This window comes from Maniola jurtina, chromosome 22 (genome assembly GCF_905333055.1).
Source record: "Maniola jurtina chromosome 22, ilManJurt1.1, whole genome shotgun sequence".
NCBI classification, from domain to species: Eukaryota; Metazoa; Arthropoda; class Insecta; order Lepidoptera; family Nymphalidae; genus Maniola; species Maniola jurtina.
The window spans coordinates 503,707-526,442 of NC_060050.1; the positions used below are offsets into that span (position 1 = coordinate 503,707).

At 35.7% G+C, this 22,736-nt stretch overlaps 2 protein-coding genes and 1 long non-coding RNA gene across 3 annotated transcripts in view; 2 read left to right on the forward strand and 1 right to left on the reverse strand.

The window, feature by feature from the left end:
• LOC123877066 lies at positions 1–20,616 on the forward strand. Its single transcript, XR_006798488.1, has 3 exons — positions 1–43; positions 1,622–1,623; positions 20,447–20,616. It is a non-coding gene; the product is annotated as an uncharacterized LOC123877066 (long non-coding RNA).
• LOC123877061 (homeobox protein Hox-C13b-like) lies at positions 10,848–18,110 on the forward strand. The gene is made up of 3 exons (XM_045923569.1): positions 10,848–11,576; positions 15,474–15,649; positions 17,903–18,110. Exons 1-3 carry the CDS (start codon positions 10,904–10,906, stop codon positions 18,026–18,028), a joined length of 975 nt encoding a protein of 324 aa, XP_045779525.1. The 5' UTR covers positions 10,848–10,903; the 3' UTR covers positions 18,029–18,110.
• The window catches only part of LOC123877062 (protein jagunal), a 7,699-nt gene continuing 5,512 nt past the window's right edge, over positions 20,550–22,736 (reverse strand). Inside the window, exon 4 of the mRNA XM_045923570.1 lies at positions 20,550–20,688. Coding sequence (XP_045779526.1) covers positions 20,557–20,688 — 132 coding nt within the window. The 3' untranslated portion in view covers positions 20,550–20,556. The remainder of the gene's footprint in view (positions 20,689–22,736) is intronic.

Below are 22,736 nucleotides of genomic sequence, written 5' to 3' on the forward strand. Positions count from 1 at the left end.
AGGAGACCCGTGCTCAGTAGTGAGCTAGCGATGAGTTGACGATGTAGATAATGGGATTGATTATAAAAAGGCCACGACTCTCCACAGTGATACGATGCAGAGAACGAGATTTTCAAAGATTTCAATTTTGATTTCAATTTTGAGTTGATTTGATTTTGATTTCAATCAATCAAAATAAATCAACAAATCATAATAATTATTTAAATTAAACAGGACAAAACTTCGTAGCAAACTGTGCGCTACGCCGTAGCAGGGTAAAACTAATATTCAAAAATATCGGAATGGTAGGTAACATGAGATTCCAAATTATGTACTTCTGTATTATATAACCTTGTATATAACATTGTCTTGAGTGTATAAAAAGAATAGATGACTGACTGACTGGCTGATCTATCAACGCACAGGTCAAATCTCAGGTTGGTACGGGCTGGGCATACAGACAGTTAGTTATTTATGACTTAGCCATCCGTTAAGAAAGAATAGCGTTAGGGGGTAAAATGGAAGTTTTAAATTTACTTTATGAAAGTCTGTCAGTTTTGAAGTGATATCCATGAAAATCGGTAAATTATGCTGGCATCAAAACAATAAAATTCTCCATACACAATTCATTTATGAACACTAAACACTAACATGCGACGTTCCTCCTCAAACAAAGCCGCCCCTATGTGACCGCTAACTTCTACGAAATAGTTAATGTGGCAGTAAAGTGGACAGTAAAAATAACTTATAAGTTATAACTTGACGCGTAATATTGCTGTTAATGGGTTTTATATTGTACGCGGAGGCCTACACGCAATATCAAAGAAAACTATAAACAGAACCGGAGCCTATTCCGTGGTGTGTCGGTCGAATTACGAATGGGCGTATCCAAGAAATATTCGATTTTTAGTTAACTCCGCCATCGTTATCTAGTATAAGTTTAGGCTAGACGAAAGAGACCTAGGTAGCCAATCTAAACGACAATACTATAAAATTACGTAATAGTTTTAGATTTAAGAAGTTACGACAGTGCATCGCGGTATAATTTAAGTATGTATTTAAAAATCACTCTACTGTTAAATTTATAAAATTCAGATACGCTGTTTCTTTTATGATTGTCGTTTTGTTAATTCGACAAGGAATCTATTTATATTGTACCAAAACTTAAAAACTAAAACAAGGACAAGCAAGGACAACTTATCTCTTTAAGAAATTTATAGCAGAAGCCCTAGAATATGGGGAAAAAAGCAGAATAGACTTTCATACATATTTTCATCCCCCATTTAACCCCCTTAGGGAAGAATTTACAAAGATTCTGAAACACCCTTTTATTTATTAGTCGAAAACCTAAATACCAATTTTCATAGATATAACTACGAAAAACTTAAAACTGACAGACCTCCATACAAACAAACCCCTATTTTATCGCCTTTAGGGGTTGAATTTTCAAAAATCCTTTCTTAGCGAATGACCACGTTATAATTGCTATCTGCATGCCAAACAGCCTGATCCGTTCAGTAGTTAGAGCTATGTGTACTTTGATAGATCAGTCAGTCACCTTTTTTTTCAAAAGAAAATTAGTCATTTTAATCATGACTAACATTCCCCTTTCCCCCCCAACTAAGCGTTAAGCTTGTGCTAGGAGTGGGTACGACAATAGTGCAACGGGTGGGGTTTGAACCGCCGACCTTTCGGTTTTCAGTCCGCTCCTATAACCGTTGAGCTATTGAGGCTATTTCCTTTTACATATTTAGATGAATCAGAGCTCAGAGCTAAGGATTGCTGGAATGTAATCTATCTACATTAATATCGAATGGCTTTCTTAAAACGTTCCAAGTGATCTATAAAAGTGCCTTTTCGAGCAATTAAGAGCCAGCAATTAAAAATCCCATTCTCTTAATCGGCTCTCGACAAAAAATCGCATAAAAAATGACGGAGATGTCTTCATCACATGCATTGGGGTTTTTTACAATGCTTTAACTTGAGTTTAGGGCGGATACACATGGGAAACTTTTTAAAACGATAACAAGATAACTTAGAATTTAAAAAAACCCCGACACAAAAACCTCTATAAGAAAACTAGAAAAGAGCTGATAACTTTCAAACGGCTGAACCGATTTTCTTCGATTATAGCTAAGAACACTCTCGATCAAGCCACCTTTCAAACAAAAAAACTAAATTAAAATCGGTCCATTCGTTTAGGAGCTATGATGCCACAGACAGAAACACAGATACACAGATCCACACGTCAAACTTATAACACCCCTCTTTTTAGGTCGGGGGTTAAAAATTGGTATGAAAGTATATTTATTTTATTTATTTAATAACTCTAATATATAATATTTTATTTATTTATTTAGTAATTTAAATTTTAAGAAGAAAATAGGTAGGTGTGTATGCAAAATGCCAACAACACCTCAGTAAAAATCTAAGATCGTTTTCAAACTTCTTTTCAATTTCAATATTTAGCTCATTTTTGAGCCATTTTGCATACTTATAATATTTTGTTAGTCACTTCATTTATGTAAACCATATTTATACTACATTGTAGGATATTTTCTGTTTTAATAAATTAGAAGATAACATTTTGCGATTTATTTATAGTTAGTTTCTTATTATCTAAAATACCAAAAGGCTATTATTGAATTTTGGATTTCGTGTCATCTTTGACCTTTACTTCATCAAAAGTTACATGGCCAATCATTCAATTTACAGGCCATTACTAGTTGAAGTTTTGTTTCAGCTATCTCCGTGGATCCAATCTACTGACTATGTTTCTATTGAGTATCTATTTTATCGTTTTGATTTTGTTTAAGTTTCTTTGGTTAAAATATTAAGGCAGACTTATCGTTTGTAGTCACCCTTTTAAAGCTATTAAGATTTCACAGTGCTTACATTTGAAAAATAATTTTCCCTCAACATTAAATTGGAGTTTTGAAATGTAAATGTAAATGACAAAACGCGTAATATGCAGGAATACTGTAGTTTACTTTATTAGTTTAAAAAGTTTTGAAGACGCTGCCTGTAATGAAAAGGGAATAATAATGAATAAAGGTATAAGTAATTTACGTATTTTGCATTCATATTAAATAAATTTTGTGAAGGCTAAAAAATAAAATACGATGTGAAATAATTTACTTACAATTTTTTTTAATATTTTGCGACTCTTAATTAAATGACTACGAAAAATGCGGCTAAGGTATATTTATTGTATTTCTAGTTTTATAAAGCGTACAGGTAATATTAGCCGTTCTAAATATTATATTTTCTTCATATAAAATTACACCAAAACGTGCACTTTCAACTTAACTGGCAACACTGTACATCTATTACAAGCTCGCAATAACTCTTATTGTCTGCGTCATAAAGCATACATTCTGAGCAGTGATCCGTCATGCGAGTTAATTGGCAGTAAACTGGGGAAGGCTCGTTTATGAGGAACGCAGGTAGCGCGGCTATAAAAATTAGTACGACCCCTGTTTGGAATAGAGATCCTTAGGAAAGCGGCACAGATCACTTCCCTATGATAGAGGTCACTGCTGGACATGGGTCTCTTGTAAGGTCTCCACGGTTTTGGGCCGCTGCCATCCAATGGGTCCCTGCTATTCGTTTGATGTTGTTTATCCACCTAAAATTATCTAAAAAATAAAATATTTCATCGACATATACTATCACACTTCACATCACTCTAATCACACTATCACACTTTATACTATAATATTATAAAGGCGAAAGTTTGTGTGTATGTTATGTGTGTGTGTATGTATGTTTGTTACTCCTTTACGCAAAAACTACTGAACGGATTGGGCTGAAAAGAATAGAGATAGATTATACCCTGGATTAGCACATAGGCTACTTTTTGTCCCGGAAAATCAAACAGTTCGCACGGGATTTTTAAAAAACGGGCATCAGCTAGTTAAATATAATCTCTCTATGATGATAGCCTAATGGTTAAGCTGTGGCCTCTTATACGGAGGGTCGGGGGTTTTAAGCAGTTAAATATCACTTGCTTCAAAGCAAACATCGTGAGGAAATCTGCATGCTTGAGAGTTCTCCATAATGATCTCAAAGGTATGTGAAGTCCATATCCGCACGTTAGATAGGCGAAGGTACAGATCTTGAAATATTGGCCAATGTGGATGATACTATAGTGACGTGCCAATCATAGGAAATATAATTGGTCTTGTGGTACGTGACCAATAAAGATGGCAGTGGTCTTGACTCTTGAGGTATTGTCCAAAGAGGACCTACAGACCTACACCTTAGTATGAATAAACAGCCCGGTTGAAAATGTTACATCGACATGATATAATTTCTCCATGATTATATCCTAGTAGTTAAGCCATTTTACACGGAACCCATCAAAATATCATTCAATTTTTTTTGCCCCCAAACCGCTTATATACAAGTTTTATAGGCCCAAATAAAATCCCTCAAGGCATTAGCGGCTCGAACCCACTCACCCCGCGTACGCCGTCTCGCCATAATGAGTCCTCCATTAGGCCTTTATTATTATTTTATGATGACTCAATAATAGTTGGAGTGCATTGATTTACAATTTAGGGGGCGTTTTATGCCACGACATTAATATTAAGGATTTTAAAGACTTTAAGGCTTTCGAGATGCATTCAGTCAGTTAGTTTTGAGTAGGTATAGGTAACTCTAAGGTGAGATCTATAGAGCGCGCTCTGCCTTTGCTTAGACTTAAGACAGAGTTAAAACGAGACAGAGCTATATCTCTCACATAAATCTGTCTCGTTTTAACTCAATCTTAAGTCAGAGCAAAGTCAAAGTGCGCTTTATAGATTTCAGCCTTAGTTAGTCAGTCAGCCTTCATTGCAGGTTACCATATATCTAACCCTATATCTAACCCTAGTTTTTCCTAGACTTTAGTTGAACATTTAGCAGAAACTGTAATCGTCGTTTAGCTTCTTACACCGCGTACCTGCCTGCCTTACCTAAATCAAAATTAGGAACTTTACAGGAAGCAAAAAAACTTGCTGTTATGAAGATTTCGGAACTGTTGAAGTGATTTAATATTGTAGTGTAGCAACGACTTCATGATTGAACTGTAAGTCCAAACCCTTTGAGTGGCTTAAATGCCTCTCACCAACTCCAGATATAACCTTTATCTAACGAATATAACCTTTGTATAACAATACAAAGTTGCTACTTGCTAAGTACTTACCTTATTGACAGATTACGGATAGATTAATTAAATACCCAATTTCAGGCGTAATTGAGAAGTGAGAACCTACCATACTTATTTAATAATACTTTTAGGGGAAAGTGAAAATGCACTGACTGACCTATCTAGAAAGGAAAAGCTGAATTACTGAGTGATTTATAAACGCACAGCTCAAAGTATTGCACGGATCGGGGGCATGTAGATAGCTATTATGACGTAGACATCGACTAAGGAAGGATTTTTGAAAGTTTAGAGCCTTAGGGGGTAAAATAGGGGTTTGAAATTTGTATAGTCCACCGCGGAAGTCGCGGACTTAAGCTATTAAAAAAATAATTAGGATATAAGTAGCTCAGCTAGTTTCCTAGTATTTCAAAGAATATGATCTCTCATAAGGTATCCATTAACATGACAGTTGATACTACCCACGCAATTATTCGCTACACAACCCATAACAATCACTCTCAAGTCTCAACAATGTACGTAACATAGCCATTAGAAAAAAAACCATTATAACATGCCCACAACTATCACAATATAACATTCTATTCCCAATCCTATCACTCACAAAATAAGGTCACATTTCCCATCCAAGAAGAAAGATGGACGTGTCATATTTTTATATTTTCCCCATATCAATATAACCCGGCTAATTGTATACGCTTACATAATGTTGAACACACTTGACTCCTCACGACATCTCAACTCGACCGTGTGTTCAACTCAGGTGGGCCCAAATAAAAATAGAATCAAAATCAATACAATGTTTTGCAAGATAGTGGTAGTGATGTGAAATTATCTACAAATAATGTCGATAAACGATAAAAAAAGGCCGGCAACGCATCGGCAATTCCTCTGGTACTGCAATTAATGTTCATAAGCGGCGGTAATCACTTAGCATCAGGTGACCCGCCTGCTCGTTTGCTCGCTATTTTTATTTAAAAAAAAATGCGTAGTCGAACGTCTTTTTAGTAGAACCAGAGTAAGGGGCATAGCTCAACGGTTTGCGATTGCGAAGCTGATGTGATTGTGAAGTGGCAATGGGCAGGGTGCATAGTTCAAAAAACCGATAGGCGTTGGGGTTCCAATCCAAGGTGCTAGAGTGGGAAATTAGAAAATCCCCCACTAGAGAAGAGACCTTTGTCCAGCAGTGGACATTGATAATGATGATACTGGTAGGTAGTTACCTAGAATATGCAACTGGTTGAGATTGCAACCGAGGCGTCACACCCCGGTTGCCATCTCAACCTGTCGCGTACAATACGTTAATTCAGTACCTACTTCTCGATATCGATATTAGCCAAGGTGCATCACTGTAATCCTGTAGGGCTGTCATCTCTTTGTAATTGCCCATTATATCAATTCACCCAGCAAGCAAAATATCATAACTTAATCGTATGTGCCCTTTCCATTGCTTCTTTTCACTGAGACTCATTACATAAGTTAACAAATAAAAAGTCAATGTATGCCTATAGAATATGATGTGTTTAGTAAGCCTTAAGATTTGTGGATTTGTAATACCGACATAATGTGTAACGAATTGTTATGTTAGGGTTATCTCGTAACTATGATAGATTTTGATGATGATCTTTTTATTTGTTTGTTTAATGTTTAGTTAAAAAAACTCAAGTGTTACTTTTAGCTAACGTGCCATATCGTTTACCTTAAGCGGGTAAAAATAGGGGATGAAAGTTTCTTAGCCTAAGAAATTAAAAATGCTGCATAAATTCACTATTCCACGCGGACGAAGTCGCGGCACAGCTAGTCAAAAATATGGGTAATATAGATACATAATATCAATTTTCAAGTAGATAGGTACCTATCTACAGCTTAAAGTTGGGATTTTGCATGTAGATTTTCTCTATAACGTAGATGCAATATTATTATATTTATTTTATTTTATTATATTCTTTGCGTAGACCGTAGACCTCCGTTTAGAAAAGATTTTCCAACGCAGATTAGGCGTTAACAGGGTCCCCGAGTCTCCATACAAACTTGGTTCTCATTTGAATATTAACCAATTTAACTCAACGCGGACGAAGTCCCGGACATAAGCTGCTCAATGATAAACTCTTTTCTTCAGTCACTTTAAAAGAACCACCTCTAAAACAAAAAGCTATCAATGAAAGAAAACTTTAGTCCATTGCGAGCAAACTCTCGCGTAAACAAAACAATGAAGGGCCAATTATAGCCCTAAATCACGCATCGGGCTAACTCAACCGCTAGCGACCCCTTGTTTGAACAAAATATACACCCTTGCACAGACTTGTTCACAGTATAATGCAATTTTGATCCTTTACACTGTACAGTTTAGACTATCGTCATCATCATCGTTTCAACCCATCACTGGCCCACTACTGAGCACGGGTCTCTTGTTAGAATACAAGATGAAACCGGACTCTACCCCCGAATTGCCGATAGATAGCGATAGACACGATACATCAATGGAAATATCCTACTAATAATACAAACGCGAAAGTTTGTTAGTATGGATGGATCTTAGTTACTCTTTCACGCAAAAAATACTAAATGGATTGGCCTGAAATTTGGAATGGAGATAGATTATACCCTGAATTAACACATAGGTTGCTTTTTATCCCAGAAAATCAAAGAGTTCCATACGGGATTTTGATAAAATTTAATCCACGCGGATGAAGTCGCGGGCATCAGTTAGTCCAAGATAAAGTTAATCAGCACTAAAACCCGACTAGAGACTACTGCGAACTGCTGATAGGCAGCGAATAGCGATAGATATAGCAGAAAATTGTTTTTCTGTCGTTCGGTGTATTTTAAAATTGTACTATAATTTTAATTTTTTTTTTTAATCGTAAAATCTTAAAATAAATTAATCTTTTTTTTCTTTTTTGTCAGCCCTAGCACAGACTACGGTCTATTTGGGCTGCAAAATTCCAAACACCAGTCTGTTTTTTATCTAGTGCTTTGGTCTATAACAACTGGTGAAAAATGTTTCTCTTTAAATTAAGTCTATTACTAAATAAATAAATAAATAAAATATCCCACTCGATTTAGCAAAAAAAAAATTGGAGACCCACTTTTTTGGATGTAACATCGATAAGGTAGATTTTTTCGTATAAAAGCTGTATACTAATAGTCACCCGGACCATAATAACGAACCGATTAGGTAAGGGGATAAAAAGGGTTACAATCACGCACTAGACAAGTTTTTTTAAAACTCCTAAAAATGAAAAGCCACGTATCATAATTTTTGAGTAAAAGAGTTTTATTAAAAAAAGCTTAGCGGTTGATTGTACGCGAACAAAGGGACCAAAGAAGGGGTTTAAAAATACGCAGCCCCAATTAATTAGGGACAATTAGCCGCCCTTTTAACAAAAGGTAGAAAAACTCCAGCCATTAATTACTAGGTAGGCTCGCCAATTCCGTGCCTGCTGTGAAAAAGGGTATAACTCAGATTCGAGCAAATAACCTTTATTTACTTTTAAGGAGAGGCAAAAACGAATCAAAATGTTCTTACACGTTTCTTCAAACAAAGTATTTCGCCGATTATTCTATTACTAGCTGATACCCGCGACTTCGTTCGCGTGGATGAAGGTTTTTTAAAATTCCCGTAGGAACACTTTGATTTTCTGGGTCAAAAAGTAGCCTATGTGCTAATCCAGGGTATAATCTATCTCCATTCTAAATTTCAGCCCAATCCGTTCAGTAGTTTTTGCGTGAAGGAGTAACAAACATACACACACACACACACACACACATACAAACTTTCTCCTTTATAATATTAGTGTGATTTGTTGTTCTAGATCTAAAACTAAGCTTTTTATCGATTTATCTTTTCATTCTTTTTGCCCAAATTTTGAAAGTTATGACCCTTGAAATATCAATAGGTATTTTAGGCCAATTTTGTAATTTACGTGGTTTATTTACGCACGAAGCTCCCTCTTTAGTGCAAAATAGAGATATTTCAAGAGTCATTAACTTTCAAAATCAATATATTTTTACTAAGTATGTTTGTTGTAGTCGAGCATAGATAATGAAGAGAAATCGATATGTGGCTTAGTTTTAGATCTTAAAAAACAAATAATAATAAAATAGTAGGTGCAATACGTTTGTATGGAGAAGCGCGTGATAATTGTTCCCTTGACTGATTGTAACCATAATACTAAAAGTTTTTGCCTCTCCTGAAAAGTTCCGAATTTGAGTTGTTCCCTTTGTTACTGGGTGCACTGAATTTCAACCCTTTGTTTTGAGAGGAATCCGTTTGAGTAGATACTACTAGTCTGCAGGTTGCATAGAGCAGCTACGGGCGTAGAGGTGGAATTGATTGATGTACCTAATTAATTACCTTAGTTTTTAGGGTTCCGTATAAAAAATAAACCCTTATAGAATCAATCCGCTATCTGTCTGCCTTTGTGTCTGTATGCATGTCTGTCTGTCGTTCTGTCAAGAATCAAAACATATAAGGGATACAATGTTCAAACGACATAAAGAGGATGGTGGGAAGCGGCTGATGGAAACGGGGTATGGTGGCGTTCACTAGAGACAACGAGTGTCTCTTATGCTACGTCTGTGACTCTACTACCAGTTCAGAATGTAGATTCTACTGAGAAGAGCTAGCAAAAAACTCAGCAGTTGTTCTTTCCAAATCATAAAGTTACAATACGTAACAATACAGCTAAGTACGACTGAAAACTTAGCCGGTTGCTTTTACATAACTTTGTACTAAAGAATTCATCAATTTGTACAATAGCCTCAACTTAATAAGTGTGTTGCTAGACAATGTTCACGTCTATAATTTTAATTCATAGAAATGGGTAAGGAAGCTGAAAACTCTACTGAAAGCTACTCTACAGTTCATCTAAATCTAAGTAGGGCTGGGGAAAGACTGGGGAATCCGTTTTATGACATAAGTATTTACTTGTATAATTGCGTACACAGTTATAATTATTATATTAAATTGTTTCTTTAACCAGTGCCCATACTTACATACATACATTTAGCTGAGGGTAAGTACGGAGTACCTATAGGTACTCCGTACTTACCCTCTTTATCAAAGTCCCTTTTCTACTTGCAGTTACTTCTCCAAACTCCAGATTTTTCTTAATATTTCCTCATAATTGTAAAAAATACTGAGATAGCGTAATTTAAGAACTTAGTAAATGGTACCTAAATTATATAACACAAAAGTGAGAACTCCAACTTAGTATGTTTAATACCCATAATATTCAATGTTTTATCATAAATATAAATTTTCTTGCGTACCATAATCATAACAAAACAAGTAAGTATTTAAGTAAAATAGGAGCAAAAATCAAAAATTAATGAAATAAAAACATGCTAAATGTAAACCAAATCAAAGTCACTTTATCTGCCATTCAAGATAAAAGTATAGAGTACCTAATTCGCCGTAATAAAAGCAGCAGCGTTGACAGCTTTCAATAATCCCAGCATTTTGTATGCATTACCACCACTTCAACACTTAATGACCTAATCCTTTCCCATCAATATAACCTTAAAAGCCCAAACAAATGGTACAACCTCCCACCAAATGTTACCAATATGCAACTTCCCGTCAAAACGGAATTTGAACTCTAAATTAATGCTTCCAAGATTTATATTTGAGTAATAGAATGTGCACATGGAAACTCTATCACATATCAGCAACGATCAGATTAGCCATGTCCATTAAACAAGTAGCTATCAATTACAACGCTTCTATCTATTAGCGATAATGATTTGGGCAGTTCCAACTAAGCCGTTGAAATGTGCGCTTGTAAGCAAAAAAGGGCATCTTTTCTTATTGAGGACATACTATGCGAGCCGAAAACCTACAAGCGTTTTAGTAAAGAACCACTGGAGTTGCTTACATGTAGTAAAAAGCCTGAAGTTGTAAGCAATTCCGGGTTGCCAACCTCAGAATTTTTTAACCAGGACGTATATCCCAAAGAAGTGCCTAAGATGGCTCCTGCAGATAGCTCCTGTAAAGGATTCTCTATTGCTGAATTGGCGCCACAAGACAAAAGCTTTAAAGGATTAACCGAAAATGGCTTCAAATTTTCAATATCCAATCTGACGACTGAAGATTATGGTAAGAAAACCACATCTACACGTTGTAACTCAAATAAAAATGAGGATTTAATGACAAAGTTTAATATAGTTACGGATGTGCAACGGGAGTTAGAAATGGCTAAACATAAGGGTAGTTTGGAACAGAGAAGGAACACATATCCGATATATCCGACTCCGGTTAAGGCAAATGCACCCTGGTCTCCGTGCAGATTGAAGAGTCCGAGCTTCTCGATGGAACCTCGACACCCGATGGGTTTCTACAGTGATCCGATGATGAAATCGGAGCAGATATTGAGGAATCAGCTCGCTGTGAACAGATTTGTAACCAACCCTTATAGTTTACGACAAATGTATGGATTTGATAGAGGTTAGTACGAGTATCTACCACCAGTCAAAGTGAAAATTATTTCTATAACGCGTTCAAATTAAGAAAGAGAATTCGTTTTATTAAGTATATTTTAACAGCTAAGTAGGTACAAGGTTTTAAACACTTTTTGGAGGCCTCGTGTGTCTCTCAGTGGGTACTGGAGTGGGTCTCATATTATGTATTCTAGTTGTGTACTACAGAAACCACAGTTCAAGACAGAAAGTGTTTAAGAAATTGAAGAAATTCAAACCCACAGGAGCAATTTAGCCAAATTCTGACAGTCTGCGGAGAATAGTACCAAAAACTCTGCTCAAACTACTTACTGGACGGATCGTGCTGAACGGCAGATATAGCTATTATAACGTAGACATCCACTAAGAAAGAATTTTCAAAAATTAAACCCCTAAGGAAGTAAAACAGGGGTTTGAATTTGTGTAATCCACGCGGACGAAGTCGCGAGCATAAACTAGTTAAAAAAATAAAACTTGGGGATTAAAAATCGATTAAGTTTTAGCATTTTAAGTAGATAAATATATAATTTTGGCGGAGCCCGTATTGTTAATCGCTGGATAATCTCTTAGATAGCTCATTCGACCAATCAATCTTATCGATATTTTAGTGCAAATAAAAAATACTGTCTGGTCACTGTTAGAACACTGTAAGCTACCAAAACTAAAATTCAATACCTACACTACCTACCTAGTTACTGACTGTCCAAAAAAGTATGTGAGTTTCTTTATTCCATCATAACTTCGAAATGTCTGAACAGATTTGGATGGATGGGGTATATATTTAGAATCCCTACACCATCCTGAGTGACATTGGCTATTCTTATATCTACTTATATCTATACTAATAAATAAAATTGGAGTGTCTGTCTGTAATTTCGAAATAACTACCACATATTAAGGTCATATGGTTATTTGAACGATACCATAACTGAATCACACGTTTTTAAAATTTTTGTCTGTCTGTCTGTCTGTTTGAAAAGGCTAATCTTTGGAACGGCTGAACCGATTTTGACGGGGTTTTCACAGACAAGTAGAGGATTGACCAGGGCGTAAAATAGGCTACTTTTTTAACCGACTTTCAAAAAGGGAATTGTGTTTTTCTACCTATGTACACCGAAATCTCCGAGATTTCTGAACCGATTTGCGTAATTTTTTTTTTAATCGATAGAGGACCTTTGTGACATTGTTTCAAAAAAAAAATTGGATTCCAACTCCTCAATCCTGATGCTGCAGGGGACCTCACCATCACTACTGATGGGATTTAGAAACTGTCGGTTATAAATTGATTGATATTGAAGGTATCTGTACCAGGTAAAGACTTTGTCGTTGACCTCGAGGACCCAACTCCTCAACCCTGATGCTGTAAGGAATTGCATTCCTAACCCTCGGGATTTTTAAAGGATCATCCGTTTAAATGTTTTTACGTGGTACAGAACCACGTTGCAACCCGGGGAAATCAAAAATTCCCACGGGATTTCAGACCCTAAATCCACGCGGGCGAAGCTGCGGGCATCAGCTAGTCTATAATATAATATTATAATATTTTTTTTTTAAATACTATGGTGTCTGTATGGCGCCATTTTCAAATCTCAAAAATTTCACCGTTTAGTTCGTTTTTTTGGCAGGGTACCTACTCGTGTTTTTCAATTTTTTTTAATGTACGGCTAGATTTTATTATAGAATTTCTTGATTTTTTGATCCTGAGGTGGCTAGCATTGCTTTATTGCCATACTTCTAGGCAAGTGCGCTCTATCTTAGGCTGTATCATCACTTGCTAGCTAGTCTGATTGCAGCTAAACGCTAGTCTGTAAATTAAAAAAAATCTCTTTCTCCTTCTTACATTTTTGCTTATCCGCTCTCTATAAAGTATTAAAAAATGCCAGTTACGTGGTTATCGAACAGAGCAATAAGTATAATGCGATTACACTTCGATAAGTGTAAAGTAGTCCATCAAGTTAAATATCTTTTAATGCCTAATCTGCTGAATCAAGTATTTTTTTTATTATTATTGCCCTACCTACTAATTTTTATAGATAATATTATATCAATACATTTCATAGGTAGAAAAATTAAAAAAAAAAACGTATAAATCATAAAAATTAATAAAAATCTGTTAAAGAATGTACAGGTAAAGTACTTTCATATGATAATTAGTTAGTATGGTTATCTAACTTTGTAAATTGAAAATACTAATTATTTGTTCATGAACACATTTTAATTTCTTTTACGGTTTTCGGTTTTTTCCTTACTTGTGCCATATGACCTACCTTCAGACAGACGAACAGACAGACAGACAACAAAGTGATCGTATCAGGGTTTTAATTTTGAGGTCCGAAACTCTAAAAATTACAGTGTTTACTATTTTTCTAAAATACTAATGGACAGACGACACCTAGCGGTATGCAAACGCCTGCTCTTTCCGGAGCAAGGTCGCCATTCTAGAATAGAATAGAATAGAATAGATTTTTATTCAAGTAGATTTTTACAAGTGCTTTTGAATCGTCAAAATAATTTACCACTGGTTCGGAATGCCGCTTCTACAGAGAAGAACCAGCAAGAATATCGGCGGTTGCTCTTTTCTATTCTTAATTTCTAATCAATTCTAACCTTAGACTAATGACGCCTTTTAAGATTCTAACATCCAGATTCAAAAAACCAGACCCTGGTTTTTCGAATGTGCCCAGGCCATTGCCACTTCAGCTTCGCAAGCCGTTGAGCTATGTGGGTTACTCTGATTCTCCTACAGATCTTCTCCTTAGGAAATTAATTACTATACTAAACAATTACAATTATTAAATCATCTCTTACAACAAATTAGAGGTAGGTAAGTACGTGTAGATATGCTATATATAATATATGGGTAAATATTAACAATCAAGCAAATAATTTCCTGTATCAATTCGACGATAGCAATTAATGTAATAAAAAACACAATGTTTCGTTATCAGTGATTGTGATCAATCAAATAATAAGTAATTATTATTTATTACTGATAGCGATGTATTTTACAATTGGGACGATCTAAACAGCTATATTATACTTATGTATTTACGATATAACACGAATCAATTATGAGATAGCTTGTTTTATCATTATTTTTAATTATGATAACAGGAATCATATTAGTGTGTGTGTGTGTGTGCGTGTTTGTGTGGAAGAATTATTAAGTGCAAGCATAATCCGAAAACAATCCAAAATGGTCGTAGGTTCGGAGTTCAGACCAGAACTCGCTTTATTGTCTTCAAAGACCTCTAAAGAGGCGTGTTTGCGAATGGGGAGATAGGCAAGTAGTAAGTACACCGTGTGAAGCGAAAGATTGGCTAAAGCACCCCCTTTTGTAGGGAGGCTCCTCTAAGAATTAATTTCAATAGGGGTCATAAAAATGATCGATAGTTGTAATCCGCAATATTGATGTTATCTACATAACATTATCATTATCTAACATTGAATCAGATCAAAACTCGATATCTTAAGTTATTTATTAATTGCCTTGAACACACGATTTTTACAAACAAATAGACAGATCGATAGAGAAAAAAATCTTTACCTTATAACTATAAAGTTATAGATATTTTACACGATAAATCAAAAACAATTAAGTACCTATGCATAAAAATAAATAAAAATCTGTAATATACAGGTATATGCATTTCATATGATACCCCACTTGATATAGTAAAGTTATGTTACTTTGAAAATTGAAAATACTAATTATTTGTTCACACATTTTATTTTATTTTGTGATGTATAACCATATATAAGTTCATAATTAGTTCATAATTAGTTCTAAGATTTCCTATATTTTTACGAACATACTTACATAATATTTTCATATACCTATATATTGACTCGCTACTGTCAATTCTTTTTTGCTTCTTTTCCACAGTTCCACCATCCTGCTGCAGCCCATGGTGGGGAGTGGGGGGGAGAAGGAAAGGGGGTCAGGTGCGGTTCAGCGCGGCGCAGACGGGCGCGTTGGAGCGGAGGTTCAGCTCCAGCAAGTACCTCAGTCCTGATGAGAGACGAGCGCTGGCTGCCTCCCTACGATTGAGTGATCGACAGGTTAGCTAATCAGCCCCTTTATCTAAAAAGCCGTTAACTGCATTTTTTTTAAATTAATTACCTACCTACTAACTCTGGACTAGATTAGCTAGACTAGCGCCTAGCGCTTGGCAGTAATCAGACTTGCCTCCCTTGAAGTGTTTGTCAATAATTTCGAAATAGCTACTTACCTCGTATCAAGCTCATATTATGGTTATTTGAACAGTACCATGACTGAATCACACATTTTTAAAATTTTTGACTGTTTGACCTAAGGAGTAACATAAGCTACTTTTTTAACCGACTTTCAAAAAAGGAGAAGTTGTGTTTTTCTGCCTATGTACAACGAAAATAAGTCTGTTAGAAAAGGAACGTGTTCCCACGGTATTTTGCAAATCTAAATCTACGCGGACGAAATCGCGAGCCTCAGCTAGTAATTACGTAATTAAGAAAAAAGGGGGTTTCTTCAATGGAATAAATAAAATAAAATAAAATAAATAAATAAATAAATATACTTTTATTCGGGACTATAAAGTTAGGCGCAAACACAGTAAATATAATGAAAACAGATAAAACATAAAAACTAATAAATTAAACTTAAAAACCTAAATATTTATCTAAAACATAACTTACTGAGCTTTCCATGCATTTCGGCCGAGACGACCACCGCTATTTCGTAGTTCTAATAAATAATAAACTTGTACTGCAAAGGCACGGTGATCCTCTGAGCCGAATTGCATGGAATTTCAATGAATCTTATATCTACTTATATTAAATCTAAAAATAAACAATTATAAAATCTAAATAATAGTAAAAAACAGAATGCGTGTCTGTGGCGCCAAACTGTCCCAAAAAGGGAATCGCCTCAGCATAATGCTGTAGTAGTGTACGTGGATACACTACCTCAGCGCTGTTTTTCAGGCAACCCCTGAAAAAAATCAGCTCGACGTCCCGGATCAGTCTAGATATTATTCTGTTTGACCTGTGCGATTGACCTCCCTATGCAAAATTGACTAAGTCCGCAGATAGCCGTAAAATTTACTTCTTTATAATCTCTATCTCCAACTAATTTGTAGATCCAAAGTCTAAGAAACTCCCTGCGCTATTTTTCAGGCTACTTTCCAGAATACCGGATTGATGATAAAAAAGTAAACTCAAGTAAGTGCTTCCAAGCTCTTTTGCTTTTCTAATAGTATCTTTTTAAGCTTAGACTTGAAAGCAAATACTGACTTGAGGTTCTGCACTGGCGGTGGGATAATGTTCCAGATCCTGGAGAAAGCAAGCCTGAAACTCCCTCGAAATGCGGCGGTCCTGTGCCTTGGCACGGCTATTTGACACGCCGAATTTCTTGGCGCATACCTACTGTGCTGCCTTGCCCACTTAATCTTCGTGAAAAGATATTCTGGTTTACCAGTGGAAATAACCCCAAACAACAAAGTAGCCAAGTGCAGATTTCTTCTAGCTGACATATTTAATAGGTTTGCTTTGTTGAGATAGGGACTGATATGAGAACGAGGAGCAATGGAAAAGCAGAATCGAGCGCATGCATTTTGGACTCTCTGTACTAACTTCTTGGTTCTTCCAAGCAGACAAGGACCGTATGCTGTGTCTGCGTAGTTTAACTTGGACAAGATTAGTGAATCACATATCCGAATTCTAACTTCTACACTTAAGTAAGGTCTTATCTTATAAAGTACTTTTAATCTGTAGAAGCAATTTTTGACTATATTCAAGATATGTGATTCAAAGTGTAGGTTTGAGTCAAAGATAACTCCCAAGTTTCTTGCCTCAGTTACTCTTTCTACACTAATATTTCCTATTTTAACTTGTAGATTGAGAGATTCGATCGTTTTCGTCATCTTATTAGTTCCTAGTATCATGCACTTAGACTTTAGAGGGTTCAATAATAAAGAGTTTTTATCTGACCAGATGGATACTCTTTTTAAATCTTCATTAATTTTGATTTCTGCGTCTGCTGCGTCTTGTGGTTTGAATGAGAAATATAGTTGTACGTCGTCAGCATAGAGATGGTATTTGCAGTTGGAGAAACAGTTAACTATGTCTGCTGTATATACAGCAAAAAGCAACGGACTGAGTGCAGATCCTTGAGGCACTCCTCGTAGAACTGGGGACGTTGATGAAATCAATTGACTACCATCACTTTGGTCTATATGCACCGATTGGGCCCGATCACTGAGGAAGCTATTTAACCACTTTAAGGTTGACGTTGACGAAGGAATAGCGATGAGTTGAGATGATTTTATTAATTTCCAGGTAAAGACTTGGTTCCAGAACCGGCGCGCCAAGTGGCGTCGCACGACACCCGACATGGCGGACACCGGCAGCCCTCCCACGGGCGACGAGTCTGATGACGACGTGCAGATCGCTGATGATGACTGAACACTGCGATTAAATCAATGCATACTTAATATTATAAATGCGAGAGTCTGTCTGTCTGCTAGCTTTTCACGGCCCAACAGTTTAACCGATTTTGATGGGTACAGAGTTAGCTTACATCCCAGGGACGGACGGATTGCATAGGATGATTTTTATTCCAGAAAGCAGTTCCCACGGGATTTTTTAAAAACCTAAATCCACGCGGACGAAGTCGCGGGTATCATCTAGTTAAATATATGAATGTAAATGCTAAGCTGATTAGTCAATTACCTCGCAAACTATGACTGAACAAACTATTAAAAAAATCTTGTTATAACGTCGTATTTTCATTTAACCTATGATGATGATAGAGTCCTTTTATTATCTGGTCTAGTCTGGTGGAAAGCTTCGGCCATGGCTAGTAACCAGCCTACCGGCAAAGCCGTACCGCCAAGCGTACCGGTACGATGTGTAGAAACCAGAGGATGTAAAAACAAAACTGCCATAACCCTTCCAGGTTAGTCCGCTTCCGTCTTAGACTGCATCATTATTCATCACTTACTACCAAGTGAGACTGTAGTCAAGGGCTAACTTGCATCTGAATTGAATAAAAAAGGATGTAAATAAAAAACGTCAAGAAGGTATTTATTGGATCCCAATATAGTTTATTTTGGTTTCACACTGAATATATTTAGAAAAATTAGCCGAATATCATTTTTATCTAAAATAGATAGATTATATTATTACTATATAAGTAATTGATCTAATTCATTATAATTTCATTTTTAATTTATACTTTATAAGTCCCTTGATCTTAAATAGTCCATGTTATATTTACAATGGTTTTTATTTGTTTTAACAGTAAACAAACTGAAACATATTAAAACGTCTTTTAAAATTTGAAAACAAAACATTTAATCAACTTTATATTCCAACGATTCAAACATAAACTTGTGGCAGTGTTTATAACTTAGGAAGTGAGAAGCCACTTTTAAATGCTTTTAAAAAAATTAATACACTATACAAGTATGTATATTTTAAAAAGATGAGATAAGAAAAAGAAATATAACTGGTCCTAATCTCTATTTCCAAGTTCATCCTTTTCAGTTTGTTCTCCAAAGAAAAGGATAGATATTGGTACTCGTGGCTACTAAATTTTAGAGTATTAACATATTTTTCTTACCAATGCAATAAGAAAAAGACTGACAAACTAATTTTAATTTAAAACTATTCAGACATCGTTAGATGACAGTTTTGAGCATAGTGTTAACAGGGCTCTCTCCGTCACTCGTTTCATACAAACGTAGTTCCAAATTCATTTGAATACTAAGCAACCAAACTCCGTGTTTTGCAGACATATGCTAGAAACTAATATCTGTGTCTGTGGTGTTTTAGATTTTTCTAAAAATATGTAGTTTTAAAATTACAAGGGCTTAAAGATTTTTACCTATGTGAAGTTTTAAGACCGCGTAACTTTGAAACCGAATATTTTAACAGAAATCTGGAAAACCACAGACATAGATATTAGTTTTTGAATATGTCTGCAAAATTTCATGGACTTTGGTTGCTTAGTAGTCAAATGAATTTGGAACTACGTTTGTATGGAAGGAGTGACGGAAAGAGCCCTCTTAAAGTAGAGTAGCAGGAAAAGCTTTAGTTTAAAATTAATTTTCCGTCCTTTATTAGTAATATCAAAAAGAAAAAGATGCAGATACTCTAAATTTAGTTTAGAGAAGGACATAACAATATACGCCAATGTGGCTATTCTGTTATACAAAACTTAAGTCTAGTGCTATCCTTTTCCACAGGGAGCAATGTGAAAGGGATAACAATGGATATAGAGCTATCATTTAAGTTTAGAGAACATATTTAAACAAACAACATTATATAATCTTCAAGTTTACTTACAAAGGTAATTCAATAAAAACAACAAGGAACGAGAATTCAGACAACAGAGATGCCAACACTCAAACAGTGATATTTTTATAGCGCAATTCGATTGGAAAAAAAAAAATGCTGAAGGATCTGTGAGTATAGAAATGTTCTAGTTTTTAAGTGTTTAGAATATCAAATAATCCAACAAGCCTAAATCTAGTGCTATCCTTTTCCACAGGTAGCATTACGAAAGGGATAGCAATACATTTAAACCTACTTACCTACTAGAGATTATGTACAACAGAATTAGCCCCAATATACATCACTATTCATGTTATAAATGCGAAAGTGTTTCTTTGTTGGTTTGTCCTTCAATCACACGTAACGGAGCAGCATATTTTTACATGGATATAGTCAAAAGGGTAACACAGACTACTTTTTATCCCGGAAATGTCACAGGATTTAAAAAATACAAATTCATGCAGATGAATGACAACAGACTACTTTTTATCCCATAAATCTCAGGGGGTTTAAAAAAATCCAAATTCATGCAGATGACATAGCTAGTAAAAAATATCACTGTATGAACGCAGAATAAATAAAATTTCAAGTATAAAAAATTGACTTTTCATCTCACACTTAAAAACGGGAAATTGAACCTTATAACTATGTAGCGTTTAGTCTGTTTTCCGGTACGTGCCTCGTGCCCGCCACGCTTTGAGCAAGTTGTAGCCAAAGTATAGTTGGAAAAAGTGTACTTGTGATGCTAGAAGCACGAACGCGTACCACAGGAGTCCATAGGGGTAGCCCTGAAAAAACGTTAAAGCACATAAATAAAAATATTGGGTAACAATATCACTACCCATATCAAAAATTCGAAAGTGTATTGGTTTATTAGTCAGTTGATTTGTTGAGTTGTCCTTCAATCACGTCGCAACGGAGCAACGGATCGACGTGTTTTTTTTATGGGTATAGATTTTTTTTTTTTTTCTCTCGTCTGGCTTTTAAAATGATTAGCCAATGTCAAGTTTGTAGTTATTTGTAATAAGTTAGCTAAATGTCATATATGGAATCTAAACCATTTGTTTACCTTTTTGTAAAAAAGATCAATACAAGTGGGTAGATAAAAAACATCTGATATAATTATTATGTGTCATGTGCTACCAAGCTCAATAAACGTGTTTAACCTTACTCTCGTATTATTTGAACATAATAGTGGCGACGAAGCAAAAATTCGATTAAAATGGATCATAAAGCAGTGAAATTTGGTGAATTTAACCCAAAAATTGATATATGGGACAATTACATTGATCGATTGAAGTTTTGTTTTGAGGCTAACGGCATCGTGTTGGATGGCGCAAAACGAGCGAATTTCTTTACTGTGTGTGGAGCTGAAGTTTTTGAAACATTTTTAGCTTTGATTACACCAAGAAAAGCCAGTGATGTGTCATTTGTGGAAATTGAAGCTATTTTAACAAAACATTACAGCCCAAAACCAAATGAAATTTCAATGTCATACATATTCTATACACGGAACCAGAATACAAATGAGAATGCATCAGAATATATTGCACAGTTGCGTAAGATTAGCTCTAAATGCAATTTTATGGAATTAGAACGGATGTTACGCGACCGACTTGTGTGTGGCATGAAAGATCGTCGTCTACAGTACGAACTTTTAAAAAAAGATAACCTTCGTTATCAAGACGTTGTTGATGCCATGCTAGCTGCTGAAACGGCGGGAAAAGACTGTCACATGATCCAGTCCTCAACAAATACAGACAGCAGCAGCATAAGTTCAAACACGGCAACAAGTACAAATCAAGGTCCTTCAGTGGAACCCATGGATATTAATGCAGTACAGACTAAGACAAATGTACGACTATGTTATCGGTGTGGGGATCGTCATGGTGGTGAATGCAGATTTATTAACGCCACTTGCCGATTCTGCAAGAAAATTGGTCACATTGAGAAGATTTGCTTACTAAAAAAGAAGCCTAAGAAGAACATTAATTTCACGGATGAGGAAATACCTACACACTTGAATGGTATCTACAGTATGCAATGTGAAACAAAAGTAGCACCATTTGTGATTGAAGTTATATTGGAAGGCATACCTGTAATACTTCAGGTGGACACAGGTGCAAGTTTCTCAATAGTGAATGAACACACTTGGAAGAAGATTGAACATCAAAACCGACACATCATTCTTCAACCAGTATCACTTACTTTACGCACATGGACAGATACGCCTGTCATGTTACTCGGCCAAACTAGGTTACAAGTTCAATACAAAGACATCAAATGTACCTTAAATGTGATTGTAGCAAAAGGGTGCGGTCCCAATCTTCTGGGACGGGACTGGTTGACTCCGTTGAATATTGCACTAAACATTAATTTTATGTCAAATAGTGATCTTATGAATATTGACAAGACAATTTCTAAATACAGTGACATCTTCAGAGATGGACTTGGCACATTTACTGGAGATCCTATTACTATACATCTAAAACCTGGTGCTACACCTAGATTTTTAAAAGCTCGTCCTGTACCGTACGCTATCAAAGCTAAAGTTGAAAAGGAGATTGACCGCCTGGTGGCAGAAGGTGTACTACAGCCGTTGTCCTTTTCCGAGTGGGCGACACCTGTTGTGCCTATATTGAAGAAGTCAGGAGATGTCCGATTGTGTGGAGATTATCGCAGTACTGTCAACCAAGCTACAGAATCAGACACTTACCCTATGCCAACAGCAAATGAGATATTTGCTACAGTTGCAGGAGCAAAGTTTTTTACAACCTTAGATCTTGATCGAGCATACACTCAAGTAAAAGTTAGTGACAGCACATCAAAAATATTA

Coding starts and splice junctions, on each gene's coding strand:
- LOC123877061 (XM_045923569.1), top strand. CDS start 10,904: ATGTGCGCTTGTAAGCAAAAAAGGGCATCTTTTCTTATTGAGGACATA. Junction 11,577..15,473: donor AATGTATGGATTTGATAGAG/GTTAGTACGAGT, acceptor TCTTTTCCACAG/TTCCACCATCCTGCTGCAGC. Junction 15,650..17,902: donor TACGATTGAGTGATCGACAG/GTTAGCTAATCA, acceptor ATTAATTTCCAG/GTAAAGACTTGGTTCCAGAA.